The sequence below is a fragment of the Amphiprion ocellaris genome, chromosome 12 (genome assembly GCF_022539595.1).
Source record: "Amphiprion ocellaris isolate individual 3 ecotype Okinawa chromosome 12, ASM2253959v1, whole genome shotgun sequence".
Lineage (NCBI taxonomy): Eukaryota > Metazoa > Chordata > Actinopteri > Pomacentridae > Amphiprion > Amphiprion ocellaris.
This window is the reverse complement of record NC_072777.1, coordinates 5,240,650-5,257,614: the sequence shown is the minus strand read 5'-3', so window position 1 is coordinate 5,257,614 and position 16,965 is coordinate 5,240,650. Positions and strand designations below refer to the sequence as shown.

At 37.7% G+C, this 16,965-nt stretch overlaps 1 protein-coding gene across 2 annotated transcripts; it reads right to left on the bottom strand.

Moving 5' to 3' along the window:
* Positions 1-1,278: 1,278 nt before the first annotated feature.
* Positions 1,279-16,682, bottom strand: dtl (denticleless E3 ubiquitin protein ligase homolog (Drosophila)). 2 transcript variants are annotated; one of them, XM_023297006.3, is made up of 15 exons: positions 16,503-16,682; positions 14,437-14,574; positions 14,257-14,349; positions 12,991-13,052; positions 12,791-12,911; positions 12,481-12,546; positions 11,985-12,100; positions 10,152-10,225; positions 9,952-10,058; positions 9,759-9,863; positions 5,950-6,062; positions 5,758-5,847; positions 4,595-4,718; positions 2,914-3,563; positions 1,279-2,127 (listed from the first exon to the last, which is right to left on the bottom strand). In XM_023297006.3, the coding sequence occupies exons 1-15, from the start codon at positions 16,552-16,554 to the stop codon at positions 2,062-2,064; spliced, it is 1,977 nt and encodes a 658-aa protein (XP_023152774.2). In that variant the 5' UTR covers positions 16,555-16,682; the 3' UTR covers positions 1,279-2,061. The 2 variants fall into 2 exon arrangements, with proteins under 2 accessions (XP_023152774.2, XP_035798227.2); XM_035942334.2 differs by having other exon boundaries at positions 14,257-14,346.
* Between the last annotated feature and the right edge of the window lie 283 nt (positions 16,683-16,965).

Sequence of the window (16,965 nt, the reverse complement as noted above, 5' to 3'; positions counted from 1 at the left end):
AGTTGTCTTTTCAAATATAATATATATATACACACACTACCGGTCAAAAGTTTAGAACACCCCAATTTTTTCATTTTTTTGATTGGAAATTATGCATGTTAATGTCTCGTACTCTGAAATGAAAGCATAGAACAAATAAACAAATGAAGTTTTAAAAAAATCAACTTAGAAACCAAAATGTATTCTAAACTTGTGACTCAAAGTAGCCACCGTTGGCAGATATAACAGTTGAACACACTTGTGGCTTTCTTTCCACAATGGAAATCAAATATTCTACAGAAAATTCTTACCAACTCTGCTGCAGAAGTTCCCATCAATGTGTGGCATTTCTAGGTTGGTTTACTTTCACTCTTCTGCCCAGTTCATCCAAACCTTTGTATCGTTTCAAGCCATTCATTGGACTTGAACTACTTGAATTTCAGTAAGAAAACAAGGAAAAATTGGGGCGTTGTGAAACTTTTGACGATAGTGTATTTTTAGTAGGTAACTTCTGCCTCTCCTGTGCATGTCTTGAGGGACACCCAACAGCTGCTGTCACACATCCAGTTCAATAAAATCAGAAATCATTCCAAAAAAACCTTAGTGTTTTGTCTAACCTGCGTTAGAGAACAGAAAATATGGTGTAAAATATCTGTGACCATAAATTACAACATCATTCTGCCAACTTTAACTTAAATCTGCAGAGAATTGAAGAATATAGCTTTCACCTTGGGCCAGCCTGTTATATGATAGCAGGCTAAAGAAGGAGAGTAAATATATTCCAGCTACACCAAATTAAGTATATTTTGTACATCTTATTCCAATCTTAAAATTCTCTTCCTGAGCTGCTGGGTCATTCTACCTCTTAATGCATGTATGGGTTCAAATGCTTAATTCTGTTCATATGTCGCATATCTTCCAATACTGTTCCACATATTTATATAGATATTTCTCTGCTGTTATGATTTTAGATATGCACAGTGACTGTAGGCAAGTCATTTTCACACGATGTTTTTACATTGTAAATTTTTCTACATCTTTGCATTCTGCACATTGTTACAAATATTTTATTATCTGAGAAAATTGTTTAGTGTCCAAAATATTGCATGCTCAGTGTTACATGTTGGTTCTTGATTGCAGTTGTAGTTGCTGTGACAAAGTAATTTTCTGCAAAAACATAGAAGGGTTTGATGTTTTATGAATGCATTACTGTCGCTTGTGTCTCACTCCCCACCATCTTTTTCACGCAAACACATGGATCACACTGACAGGATGCAGTCATTAATATGTCACACAGACTGAAAACTATTTTAAATTTAATAACATCTGACCATGACAAAGCGGTATCAATTAAATACAAATAAACCATTCCACGGTTATTTTGTACATATAAACAACTTAAGCATTTTCTCAACAAAAAAAAAGAAAAAAACAATTGTTTGTGTAACACTGATTGAAAAGATTGAACCCATACATAAAAAAGCCCACAAACAGATAAAGATATAAATGATTTGCTTACAAAATGAAATGGTCTGTGAGTGGCTCACCTTTTAATGTTGGTGAAGTTGATAAAAGGGCTCAAACATGTTAACCAAATAATTTTTTTAGCAGAATATTTTTCTCTACACTGGAGGATTGACAGCAAGTCAGCCTCATGAACACTGTATTAAATGTGGGTTTTTGCATTGAATGCTAAAGCATCTTGTAAAGTTGTGAGATTTGAGTTAATTGAAAGATTTACACTGCAACGTGCAACTTCATTTCTTATAGAAATTGCGCACAGCACCAGAAAATTGTGCAGGAGGCGACTGCAAAACCTAAGAGGCAATTATCTAACAAAAAAACCCCCCAAAACCCAAAAAATTTTTTAAAAAATGCAGTCATTAATTGTCAAAACCACAGCATCAAATATTCAGAATGGCTATTAAGTCCTTCTCAGTGCAGCCGAGGTTCATATACTCCTGTAATCTGGTCATCAATCAGCTCTTAGAGGCTTAACGTCTGAGGGTTCCACTTCAAAATATCCCAAATAAAATAAAAACATAGCATCTTAAACAGAAGCATTTAATCGACTCAAGTGGGTCACTCCAGAGGCCTTCTTGTAAAATACATGGAGATTTTCTTCATGGTTTGTGGCGAGCGGATGGCCTGGAAAAACAAAAAGGAAAAATGATCAGTCGAATGCAATAATCTTCTTTCTGAACAAAAACATGCACGTATGGAAACATCAGCACCAATAAGGAGAGATACCAATGAATGACAGATATTTTGTTGGTGCCTCCAAGAAAAAGTTGAAATTTGCTTCAATACTAGTTTTCGACTTGTACAGTAAAAACAAAACCACCAGTTAACCCTCCTGCTGTCTTCATTTACGGACACCAAAAAATATTGTTTCCTTGTCTAAAAAAAAAATCCCAAAATTCAGCAAAAAATTTTAGAAAATTTGCAAAACCTTCAGGAAGAAAATTCCAATAATTCCTTAAAAGTTTCCCTTAAAAGTTTTATTTTTAAAAAAATCCCCCAAATTTGGCAAGAAAATTCTTGTAAATATTTTTTTTTTTTAAATTAGTAAAAATCTTCCAAAAAATCCCAAAAATATCTAAAGTGATTACATATATATCAGTAAAACTTCTTATATTTTCTTCAAGAACATTCACAAAAAATTCGCTGGATTTTGGCAGATTTTTTGTGAATGTTCTCAAGAAACATATTTTTTTTGGCACTTCTTTTTTCCACCAAAAAATGTTCAAAAATTTCCCAAAAATGTTGCAAATGTGGACATCAGAAGTTTCACTGTGAAAATATATTTTTCCACATTTTCAAACTTTAAAACGGGTCAATCTGACCTGCAGGACGACACGAGGGTTAAAAGGTGATGGCTGATAACTGAGAAAAGGTAGAGGTCACTTCCAAAAATGGGAGTTGTGTACTTACTGGTGAAGCTGGTGTCTTCCCTTCTTGCTTCTTCGAGGTGCTGGGACTCCTGGGAGTACTGGGGCTTCCGTGACATTTCTTCATCTTTTGGCCCATCTCTGACAGCCAGTTGACTCCTCTGGGAGAACAGTTCTCCTTGCCAGTCTGTCTGGAGGAGGCCTGTTTGCTGTCCTCTGTGTGGCAGTCTGTTTGTCCTGAGCTCTCCTGGACAGGGCAGCAGATACCAGCCAGGAGGCGGCTTCTCTTGGCTCCAGGGTAAAGTTCAGCGACACAGTCACACTGTTGTGTGCCCTCGCAGCCTGCTGACGGACTGTCACCGGTTTCCAGCCTCCGTTTGGCCCGTCGTTCTGTGGGAGAGGTGCTGCTCGCCGGGCTCTGGGGACACGGGGTCAGCACCCGGCGGAGCGGAGGGCTGACCTGACCGGGAGATCCACGGCTCGGGGATAACCACTGTTTGATGGACAGCGGTGTTCTCTGGCGAACAGCGGCCGCCTTGGCGTCCTCAGAGTGGATGGGCGATGGGGTGCTGGATGGAAAAGGCAGGGCGGCTCCACTGGGAGCACAGGCAGCAAGCCGGGGTGAGGATAAGCCACCAAGACTCTCCGTCCTCTGGACCTTGGCGGGGGTCGTCTCAGTTCTGACTGAAGGCCCTGAACAGAATAAAGCAACGTTAGTCAGATGTGACATCGTACGTGGTGACAAATTCTGGAGGGCAGCAGTGATTTAAGAAGAAGCGATTACTTATTTCACATTCTTAGGTAGCAACATGGCAGGATGGACACCCAAAATGTTAGTTTATAATAATGCGAGCAGAATATCTCTGTTTATGTGGCTATATGATGGTCGAGATGGAAAAGGGGTAGGAATAAAAAAAATAACTTATGCTTCGTCCTGCTCCTTTTCGGAAATGTTGGATTATTATTTTTTGCTTTGTTTTGTTGTTGTTTTGAATAGTTTGATTTGTTTTTGTGGCTTTTTTCTTCTCACATGTCCAAAATAAAAACATTCATTCATATATGGTACACTATAAAAACTAAATCTGTAAAGAAAAAGGGTGAAATATTCTTTTAAAAAACACTGTAAATACTGGCAAATATCAGCAAAATAATTATATTTAGATTTTAAATACAATAAATTTTGCAAAATTATTTTGTATAAATCGCATTCTTGATATGGGCTGTATGTACAGGTTTGGAGTGGGTTTTTTTCTTTGTTATTTTTACAGTCAACATGTAAATAAATGCCTTTCTCTGTAATTTTAATAGATATTACCGGTAACTTTCACCTACATAGAGAATCTGGAATATAATTGATTTACTATTTTAAAATGCTCAATATACACAGCTTTTCTTTCAAGCAACTGCAAATATCTCTCCAATTTTTATATTTTTTGCTGATTTTAATACAGTAAAAAGTAGTTAATTTCACGGTCAAACTTTGTAAAAGAACCAATTACCATTTGATAAAATACAGATTTGGCTTTTTTTTTTTTTTTTTTTACAGTCAACATATAAATGAATACTGTTTTTCTGTGATTTCATTATTTACTATCTGTAATTTTAAAGGAAGCAGAGAAAAATCTGCTGTGAAAACAGTACAGTTAAAACTTGCTTAAAGCAGCAATATTTTACAGTGTAGCTGAAAGGTAATCTATGTAAGCTGCGTTCAGTGAAATACTCACTTGAGGCAGACACTGGATGAGCCCATCCTACTCTGTTAGCTTCCCACACTGATGATTCTGCTCCATCTATGTCCCGGTGAAGCCGCCAGATCCGTATAGTGTGATCATCAGAACAGGAAGCAATCTGCCAACAGAGCAGTGGGGTTTATACACAGAGGCTCATTAAAACTGCTCAGCTTCACAGCAGGGAAAATAAAAAAAAGCACTGTATCCAATACGATATGATGTAACTTTATTGTCACCTTAAACTGGAATGATTTAACTTCCTTAGAGAAAACTTTGAGTTTAAAACGGTTTCTACCATAATTCATATGACCCTTGTCCAGCCGTGCTCATGGAGAAACATCATACGACAAACAGTATTAACAAACATACTGGGAAAATTTTCCAGTACAGAAACCTCATTTAAGAACACACCAATCCTGTTTATCCTGCAGAACAGACTGTATGCAAAGGAGTTTTTCAGCCTGGTAGATGTAAAGTTGAGAAACTGTTATGGCAGGAGCTGGTACTCTCTGTTTAGGATGTGTGAGAGTACAGATGAGATGTAACGGAAAGTTTTGCATCAAGAAAAGATGGAAATCACACTGGTTAGTCGGCTTGTGAATAGTAGAAGTGCCCAGATTTTATTTAGAAATAGAGAACTTAGGGGATAGGATAGGAGACAGGATAGGAGACAGGATAGGAGATATGATAGGATGGGATATAGTACAGGAGATGGGATAGGGTAGGAGAAAGGATAGGAGACAGGATAGGAGACAGGATAGGAGACAGGATAGGAGACAAGAAAGGATATTACTCATAACAGAGGAAAGGAGTTAGGAAGTTAATGAAATACACACAATTACAGAAAGTTAATAATTAAATAGAAATAAAAAAAAGAATACAAAGCACAAAATGTAAAGTGTCTAAGTGTGTGAAGTGTCTAAATGGATGCCAGGGAATAGTGTCTAAAAAATAAAAATAAATAAATAAAATAAGAAATACAAAATGTAAATTGTAAACTAAATAACAAGAAACATAAACAGAAAGTGATTGACAGTAAACGGATGTGTTGCACAGAAATATTGCACTTGACAATGATGATATTGACAGTGAGACCATTGCACTTGATAAAAAAGTGCAGAAGACGTAGAAAAAAAGATGAAGATTTGCGGTCCTACCTTGGTGAAGTCTGTTGGACACCATGCAACAGATGTGACCTCCTCACTGTGGCCTTGAAGCATCGTGGGAGGATGTTGAGGATCACAGATCTAAAATGTGAAAAAAAATAACTATTTGTGTCAAACAAGCAAACATGAATGCAACTTTTCCATTATATATTATATCAAGGCAACATTCAGTAGAAAACATACCTTCCAGATGTATGTGTGGTTGTCGCTTGATCCACTGGCTAAGAACTGGTCATCAGGGCTGATAGTGGACTTGACATAAAACGAGGAGTTCTGGTGGCCACTGAAAACCGCCACTGTTGAAGAAAACATACCACAAGATCACTAAATTAACCCTTTCATGCATTGAGGTCACTACAGTGTACAGCTATTCAAAAGCTGTTTTCTTGTATGTGCATGAGTTTTGATGGCATAGTTGCACATCAGCCACTACAGTGGATCCTGTTGCATCATTTCATGCACTACCAGTGATTGGCTAGCTATTGCAAATTAATTAAAAAAAAGAGTGAAACCAAGATGGCCGACAGGCAGCCAGAAACACCAAGTTCCTCGTTTTCTTTTGTTCAAACCTTCAATAAAAAAGACTTTGCGGGAAAGAAAAATATGGTGACATCAAGTAACATCTAAGGAGCCATGAAATTGCAAAATTTTCCAAGTGTTGATTTTATACTGGGAGGAAATTATGATTAATCTCATGTCAACTAAATTGCACATCATGCATCACCAGCTATATTTCAACTACAACATATTGGCAACAATTAGGCTTTTACTGCTGCTGTTCTTGAAAATATGTCATCTGCAGGAACTTATTTTGGCTGTACATAAGCTTTTTAGTGTTTTTAGACTGTAACTGGAAGTTTTTGTATGCATTTCTATTTTGTAGAGCTCAGCAGCAGGGCATCATAGACAGGCTGACAGGATAGTAGAGGAATTACCACAGTCACGTGAGAAGGATGATGCTAGTAGAAGTGAGAAGGAATGGCTACCAGAAAGGAGAGGATTAGTAAATAGTCGTAGTAGTGACAGTGGAGCTGAGGACGATGAGTCCAGAAAGGATGCATCACTAGATATTATTCTGAGTGTCATGCTATGCTCAGTTCAGAGACGGATCCAATTTTGTGCCAGGGGTGTGCATACTCTTTCTATTATGACCTGGCTAATAAAACTGATTTTAGTTTGATTTTGACGTGCTGGCAAAGTTTGCAATAGTTTCCTTGCAGTAGAGCTAGCCATGAAAGCATTCAGTGTAAGTTATTGCTGGGGCAGTACATCCTGATATGGCTGACAGTGGATGGACAATGAGCCAGAGACTTAGGAATCTATACAGGAGAGTGAATCCCTCAATGCTGTTTGGACTATTTATGCATACATTATATTATTTTATAGTTCACATCACATTTCACAGTTCAACGCACTGTATATCATTTTATTCATTTGTTTGTTAAATTCATATTTCTAAAACAAAATGCATGGTGGCCACCTGAGTGGACATGTAAATATATTTTTTTAAAAATGGGTTGAAAAAAAATAAAGTTTTTTTCATGCCTAAAGATGAATAAAAACAATTAGTAAAAAAAAATCCTGACTGAGGTTATCATAATTCATGCATGAAAGGGTTAAACTTCAATGTGGAGAACATTAAAAGTCAAGACACACTTGAATAAGGAAAAGGAACAGAGCAACAGAAACAGCTAAAATGAGAACCAAGAAATGCATCATATTCAGGATTAAAACTTTCCTTTAGCTCCGGTGCGTTTAGTGAATTAGTCGGTAACTCCGGTGACACCGTCTTTCCTTTTTTACTGTGATGTGTCATGATGTGCTTCAAAATGGCTGCCTGTCTTGCATGGTGTCATTATTAACCACATGAGTCGCTGCTATTTGAGACGTCAGGTCAAGAATAGCACATTTAGAGTCCGACTCGTATTAGAATAAACTCACACAAGCACACAGAACATCTCCACAGTACTTTTCATTTGTTTTAACGGGGCCCTGTTGCTTCTCGCTCTCCTCCCTCCAACAGTTGAAGCAGAGGACATTAGCCCCATCTAGTGATATACTAGGATAAGCTGGGAAAGGCCCATTTTGACTTCCACAACCTTATGTCCACTGACAGGTGAAGTGAATAACAACGATCATCTTGTTCTAATGCAACGTTCTGCTGGGAAACCTTGAGTCCTGACATTCCTGTGGATGTGTGACATGTACCACCCATCTAAACACTGCAAGTCAAGCAAACCCACAATCCCACACTTCCCATGGCAAAAAGAAATGGCGATTGAGTTCAGGAGGTCTTACAATGATCCTAACACAAAAAATCACTATAAACGGTGCCATCATGGAGCGGGTCAAGAGCACTAAGTTCCTGGGAGTACACCTCCATAATGCCCTGTCCTTCTCCATCATCTCCACAGAAGTCACCAAGAGACACAAAAGCGTCTCCGGAGACTCAGAAAAGCAGGACTCCCTACACCTCACCTCAACTGAAAACACTTGGACTCAGAGCTCCACATCCTGGTTTGGCAGCTGCAGGGCCCAGGACAAAGGACAGCTCAACAGGATTGTAAAGACTGCTAGTAAACCCACAGAATTCATTGGTGACACAGAACATCCCCAGAGGCCCTGATTCCATGTCCCACTGGGTCAGAGGAGCTTTAGCAGCATAAAAGTGAACAACACAATATTAGGCAGGCGGTCATAATGTTATACCTGATCGGTGTAACCAACATGTGGGTCATTCCGAGAGCCATCACCACCCTGAACTCTCACATGTAACAACCCAGCCAACAATATAATGTAAAATGTGCAATATATATCACTGTCTCTGCTGCTGCTGCTCTATACTACCTCACATCCACTCACCCCGCGCAATACAATCATACCAAAGTGTGCAACACACTTTTTTTTACAGTGCAATACATTATTGTTCTTCACAATCCTCATATTTTAAGATATTTATCATTTGTGACATTTATAAGTATATTTGTAAATAGAGACTGTTTATCTTGCACTATGTTTGCACTAAAAAAGAGAAGCTCTCCAACATCGTTGTACACTGTATAATGACAATAAAGCACACTCCGTTCTATTCTATTCCAGAATTGGAGGACATTTTACGTCCCACCCATCAAATTTCAAATAGTCCATGTGCAAAATACTAAAACATGAAGTTGTTGTGTAAATTTATTTGTTCTGAGACCAAATCTAAAAAAGAAAAGAATGTTTGAAAATATTTTTTACAAATACCAAATAAGTCTGGAGTTTCGTTTTTCTCTTGTCCCGCCCCCTGATGACCAAATTGAATGTGAGATAAAACAGTTAAAATTAAATTTAAATCTCCTGTTTATGGTATTATTTTTTCTTGTAATTGTTGGAACGTTTTTTTTAATCAACATAATATTTTAAATAATAACTATTATGCATAGAATGTGTGTCCCACAACAACCCCGTTAATATAACCTGTTTAGCTGGTAGAAGAAGAAAACAGTGAATCATGTGATGCGATGGAAATAACATTATCAAACAGTTTTCCTAAAGAATGTGTAGAGCAAAGCTATGTCCTCTCTTCTATTTTTCATATTTTCATCACATTGTCAGCCTTGATTGAACGTCTCACTCTACCTCATATTATCAGGATCAGACTAATTCTTTGGACTGTTTTCCATCAGTCAGTTTGTCCTCTTGGTCAGCAGTAACAGCAGCTAAATATCTAGCTTCTACTGCTGAGAAAAAGATCACATTAGCATGGATTAGCAACCCTGTTACTGTGATTAGAGTAGGGTTAGCAAACAACACAGAAAACATGGAATAAAAATGCTACCATTGATGTGGAAGCTGAGCCAATCAAGACTTTGATAGCTTATTACCTATTATTGATGAATATGGAGCAGGGAATTGTAAAAGAGCAGGTTTATTTTTCAATCATTTTGAAGCCTAAACGTCCTCCGACTCTGGAATGACCCTTGTGTAGCCAGAATAAAGTACTCATTCACCTGGAGAGGTTTTCACTCCGCAGACATTGAACATGTAGATGCTGTCGTCCGTACAGTTACACATGACGTTGGATCTTGACGAGTCCAGGACGAGTCCAGAATAACCTGCAACACACGCAGAAGCACTTCAGCTCACCTGTGGTCACTCGCATATTTCAGTTAAACACGGCGGTCAGAACAGCAGAGGACTAACCCAGTCGCATGCGCATGCAGGAGCCGGGGTACGGGTACGTCTGCAGCGGTGCAGGGTCCTGGTGGTGGGCGGTGTAGGTCTTCCTCAGATCCCACATCTTCACCACTCTGATGAGGGGAATTAAAACAATGAAAATAAAAACAAGCACACAACTCTGGTTGGAGTCATTTCATACTGATGAGCTGAGGTGCTTTCTTTACCCATCGACAGCCCCCGAAGAGATGAGGGTTTGCTCATCACGGAACAAAACCACCGTAACACTCTGCTGGGTGTCCTGCAAAAAAACAACATAAAAAAACACTCAAAACACCCAAAGATCAGCCTTCAATCAACATCCATCCATTATCTATACACCGCTTAATCCTCACTAGGGTCATGGGGGGGCTGGAGTCTATCCCAGCTGACTCAGGTGAAGGCAGGGGACACCCTAGACAGGTCACCAGTCTGTCACAGGGCTACATACAAAGACAAACAAGCACTCTCACATTCACACCTACGGGCAATTTAGAATAATCAATTAACCTCAGCATATTTTTGGACTGTGGGAGGAAGCCGGAGTACCCGGAGAAAACCCACGCATGCACAGGGAGAACATGCAAACTCCATGCAGAAAGATCCCGGGAAAGCCGGGACACGAACCAGGGACCTTCTTGCTGCAAGGCGAAAGTGCTAACCACTACACCACTGTGCAGCCCCTTCAATCAACATATCAATAATCATTATAAATATTCTCATTTGAAAAGAAAAAACTAAATCTGTGCCTTTTGGTGATTTGAATGAAGCAATATAGGAAAAGAACTTTCCTGTGAAGTTTCAAAGGAAAATATTGCATCCAGTAAGACACATGACATAATAAGGCAGCAGCAGACATTTAAAATGAGAAATACTTGCATGTTCAGAAATTCTGAGGGTTTTTTTTTTTTTCAATGAAAGAGGAGGAATGAAAAGTTTCTGAAGATTATTTTTAATTTAGGCGTGCATCTTCAATGGCATTTTTATGTTTTAAGCTGACCCTGTCAGTGAAAATAGCAATATTACACTGTAAGAATACTCAACTGTAAGTACAAATCCTGCATTAAAAATTTTACTGAAGTAAAAGTACAGTGGTATTGCTGTAAAAAAAAAAGACAAAATATCCAAAGTGGACCTTATGCAGAATGACCCCTGATAGTGGTTCATGGGTCATTCCAGAACTGGAGGACATTTTACCCATCAAATTTCAAATAAATCATATTCAAAATACTAAAACATGCAGTTGTTGTGTAAATGTACTTGTCCTGAGACCAAATCTAAAAAAAACTAGGAGAAAAGAATGTTTGAAATTATTCCTAAAACTACCAAATAAGTCTGAAGTTCCCCCTAAAATGCCATTTTTCTCTTGTCCCAACCCCCCTGATGACCAAATTGAATCTCAAATAAAACAGTTAAAATGAAATTTAAATGTCCTTTTTTTGGTATTATTCATTCATTGATGTCTCTTGTAATTGTGGGAACATTTTTTAAATCAACATAATACTTTACATAATTATTATGCATGGAACGTGTGTCCCACAACAACCCCGTTAATGACATTTTTGTCATTTGTGTCTCATTTTTGTCAGTTTCTCTCTCGTTTCTGTCATTTCGCATCTTGTTTTTGTCGTTTTGTGTCTCGTTTTTGTCAATTGCTGTCTCGTTTCGCATCTTGTTTTTGTCGTCAGCATCATCAAACAGTTTTCCTAAAGAATGGGTAGAGCAAAGCTATGTCCTCTCTTCTATTTTTCATATTTTCAGAACATTGTCAGCCTTGATTGAATGTCTCACTCTACCTCATATTATCAGGATCAGACTAATTCTTTGGACTGTTTTCCATCAGTCAGTTTGTCCTCTTGGTCAGCAGTAACAGCAGCTAAATATCTAGCTTCTACTGCTGAGAAAAAGATCACATTAGCATTTTACTACTGGTGCATCAACATGTTAACCGTGTCCTGATGCTATATTTCATATTTATTCAATCTGAACTCTTTATTTGGATGATCATTGAGGAAACTCACCACGCTAGGAGCCATGCCACGCATGCTGCTCCGCCTCTTCTTCGTCTTTGAGGGGGGGTTCGCCTCTGCTTTGTTGTGAGCACCGCTGATTTGTTTCACCTGTTTGTAGCAACCGTCTGAGAGGAAGATGGAAACACAAAACACAATAAATCTCACATAATATATACCAAAAAACCCACACATTTCAGACACACCCACACATCTACATTCAACAGATATTGCACAATCCCTAATCTCATATTAATAAAAAAAAAATCTTATAATAAAACACAGAATGTCCAAAATAGATTGCGGGTAAATAAATTACATGTAGAATAATTAAATGTACAGAAAAAACATATTACAGGCTATAAAGACTTACATTAAATTGGATATCACAAACCAATAAATGGTAATAAAGCTAAATAGAATTCAAAAATGAACAATAAAGATTGAAAAACTAAATAAAACGCATTGCAAAAATGCAGCTCGTGTAATTAAAATCTAGAAATGACACCTTTTTTGCTGCACCTGGTGTCCCAGACCATAATATTTCCATCTCTGGCTCCAGTAGAGAAAACAGCTGTTAAAAGAAGACAAAAATCATCAACAGCTTCTCAACCAGCATCAAATGTTTTAAAAACACCAGCTTAAAGTTACTGTTGTTTCTTTTTATTGACTTTTAAAGTGGGATTCAACAAGTCTAGAGTGTTTTTGTGTCTCGGTAACACGAAAGCGCCGACATGAACGCAGTGTTTTCCTGTTACTTTGAAAAGGGACCACACACAACCTGCACAAAAACAGCATTCAGTCGGTCTAAAGTGTACCTTTCTCCTGCGGGGCGAATGCGACAGACTTGAGGCTACAGAGGTGACCCTTGAAGCTTCCCAGCAGCTCCCCGGTCTTCACGTCCCACAGCCTGGCGGTCTGGTCGCCTGCTGCAGTCACCTGAAGACGACACGCATCGTAAGAACAGGCTTTACATGTAGAGAAATAAGGAGTTCACGAGGAGTTTCTGTGTACTTACTAACTGAGGCTCCCCGGGGACCCAGGCGATGTCGAACACGGCGTTCTCATGAGCCAGCCATTCTGTAAACACCAATCAGCCACTCACTTAGAGCAACTTTAACTAATATAGAGCAACTTTGACTCACTTAGAGCAACTTTAACTAATATGGACCAACTTTAACTCACTTAGAGCAACTTTAACTAATATGGACCAACTTTAACTCACTTAGAGCAACTTTAAATTATATAGAGCAACTTTGACTCAAGAGCAATTTTAATGAATATGGACCAACTTTAACTCACTTAGAGCAACTTTAAATTATATAGAGCAACTTTGACTCAAGAGCAATTTTAATGAATATGGAGCAACTTTAACTAATGCAGAGCAATTTTAACTAATTTTTGAGCAACTTTAAATAATTTTTGAGCAATTTTAACTAATGTAGAGCAATTTTAACTCATTTAGAGGAACTGTAACTCATTTTTGAGCAACTTTAACTAATATAAAACAACTTTAGCTAACATAGAGCAACTTTAACTCATTTAGAGCCATTTTAACTCATTTACAGCTACTTTAAATAATATAGAGCAATTTTAATTCATATAGAGCAACTTTAAGTCATTAAGAGCAATTTTAACCAATATGGAGCAACTTTAATATGGAGCAACTTTAACTAATAATATCAACTTTAGCTAATATAGAGGAACTTTCACAAATATAGAGCAACTTTTGACTCATTTAGAGCAACTTTAATTAATACGGAGCAACTTTCAGTCATTTTTGAGCAACTTTACATAATATAGAGCAACGTTAACTCATGTACACTACTGTTCAAAAGTTTGTGGTCACTTAGAAATGTCCTTATTTTTGAAAGAAAAGCAGTTTTTTAAGATAGCGGCTGATTTTTAATGGAATATCTCCATAGGGGTACAGAGGAACATTTCCAGCAACCATCACTCCTGTGTTCTAATGCTACATTGTGTTAGCTAATGGTGTTGAAAGGCTCATTGATGATTAGAAAACCCTTGTGCAGTTATGTTAGCACATGGAGAAAAGTGTGAGTTTTACTGGAAAACATAAAATTGTTTGTGTTTGTGTGAACTTTTGAACAGTGGTGTAAATATTTTTAAATTTGTGTTCTTCTGTTTTTCTTATTCATATTGCATATATAGTGTGTATACCACGCCTCTTTAACTTATAGTTGTGTTTTCTTGCTTTGCTTAAGGTCACTTTGCAAATTTCCCCTTGTGGGATTAATAAAAAAGATATTCTCGAAAAAAATACCTTTAAGAAGCGGGTTGTCTCTGCTCTCTGTGTTGTAGATCCGTACAATGCCTTCTTCATTAGCTGCAGCGAGGACGTTCTGTAGCGTTACTGCTGTAAAGAGGTGAGAGAACAGAGTCAGGACGGTGAATGTCAGCGTGGTCCTGCTCTCTGCAGATATAACATATGCAAATGGATTACCAGAGGAGAACGCTAATCCAAACGGTGGCACGGAGTCCCCCAGGTTCCCGTAGGAGACGTGCTCATCATGTCGGACGCACTGGTAGCCTTCCAGCAGAGAGCTCAGAGGATACCTGGACCAGGGATCTGCAGGGAGAGCTGGATGATGGATGCATCAGAGGAAAGACGGACATTTAGTCATTTAGACTTTGTAGTCTGAGATACCGTTTGTGATTTTAATCCACTGTGCCTCTGAGGTAAATTTGTACTATTTATTCTACCACTTCCATGCGATGGCTGGTGATGCTTGGTTTTTGTACCTTTTAACAAGCCAGGAAAGACTTTGAGTGGTGTCTTTGGTGGTAATATAGTACAAATATATGTTAATGATATGCTATGTGATATTAATAGTGTCCATATGCCTGATATGCATAAGACAAGAAAGCTTTATTGTCATTATACACAGTGCATAATGAAATTCCAGATGACTTTCTCCCTTTTAGGCATACAAGACAAATAAGGAAATATAATTAGAATAAGAAAGTAGTGGTGTAAAAGACATAAATAGAAATCTTTACAAGAAAAATGTACAAAAATGTGCAAGTGGCAGCAAAACTGATACAGTACATACATATATTGCAGGCAAACTCAACTAAAATTACTTACGAAAGGGTTTATTTCACTTAACGTCAGTTTCCTTTCTTAATATATTGATTGTATTATTTACCATATCTTAAAAATAATTGCAAAAATTGTAAATACTGCCCCAACTTTTCGGAAAAGTAAACTGAATATCTTTGGGTTGTGGAAGAAACAAGACATTCAAAGATGCCATTTTGGGCTTTTATAGACCAAACAGCTAATTGATGAATCGGTTTGAGTATTTGTTTTTAAAAATTTATTTAAGAAAGTCTATTTTTTTTTTATTTAAGCTTCTTAAATGTGAATATTTTCTGGTTTCTTTCTTCCTCTATGACCGTAAACTGAAGTTCTTTGAACAAAACTACACATCTGAAAATGCCATGTTGGGCTTTTTGGACATTTTTCCTCATTTTCTGATACCTTATAGAAGCAATAACTAATTGATTAATCAGTTTAAGTATATTTTTAAGGTGAAAAGTCTAAATTCTCTGTTTTCAGGCTTTCCATATAAAGCGACACATCTGTCATCTTGGACTTCAGGGACCATTCATCAACATTTTCACCATTTTATAGACCAAAACAATAGAAAAAAAACTTAACTGAGAAAATAATTAACAGAAAGAATAAATAAATAAAAATGAACAGTTGAGAAGCTTATTTGAGACACAGGTAACTCTATACTACTGTACTGCAGTATATTGGAAGCAATAGTGCAAACATGAATTGATTAGTCAAAGCTGTCAACTATTGCATTAATTCCCAATTATTTTGATAATTGATTGTTTTGTTTTGTTTTTTAAATGAGGCCAAATTCTCTGATTCCAGCTTCTTAAATGTGAATATTTTCTGTTTTCTTTTTGACAGTGAAGTGAATATCTTTGGGTCGTGGACAAAACAAGACATTTGTCCGCTTTGGGAAAAACATCATCATTTTTCTTCTCATTGTTTGACATTTTATAAACCAAACAACTAATATATGAGTCAGACAAAGGGAATTATCGTCAGTCGCAGCCCTAATATGGTGAAATTGACGAAGCAATATGGCCACTGGTGGGTTTTTACTGCAAATAAGTTCATATCTCAACTTCTAATGATTGAATTGGACTTTTATAATTAGATCACGTTCTTCTGTGCACTGATCCAGTTTTATCATCACCACCAAACGCAGGAAATGTAAATAGATGACGGAAAATAAGAAGAAAACATGGAGGACGCGAGCTAGCTTTAATTTAAGCTAATGTGGAGCCTTAAATTCTGTTGTCATGTCAACAGAAGTGCATCAGAACCAACGATCACAGTGTAACCGTGAAGGATTTACAGAAAACAGAAAAGTTAGGCTATATTTTCCTCCATGGCAGCCGAAATGAAACCCACCGGAGGGCCGCAGAGGCACCACAATACCCCAGCAAACACACCCCGGTAACCCGAACGCTCCCCGGTCTCACCGTTCTGCCTCCGTCGGCCCACTCCTCTATCCACGATCGAGCGGAACAACATCCCGACTGTGCAGCAGGTTTAAAATATCTCTTTATACCTCTGAGAAGATTGTCAGATCTGGTGGTTCCTGCTGCTGCTATTCTTCTTTCCCGCGAACAGCTCTCCTCACAGACGGACCGAATCCCCCGCTAAAGCCGCGAAACCTGCTGCTATTGGTGGAAACGGCCACTTCCGTTCAATAGATCCTCCCCTTCCTGTTTCTTTGTGCCGCGGTTTCTTGTACTTATAGTTAAGTGTCCTTATAGTGCAATTTTGCTATTTTCACTTACAGGTCAGCTTAAAACATATAAAAATGCCACTAAGATGCACACATAAATAAGATATTTTCCATTCCTCTTCTTTCATTGAAAAAAGAAACTCAGAATTTTGGAATATGCAAGTATTTTTCACTTTAAATGTCTAACTGTATTT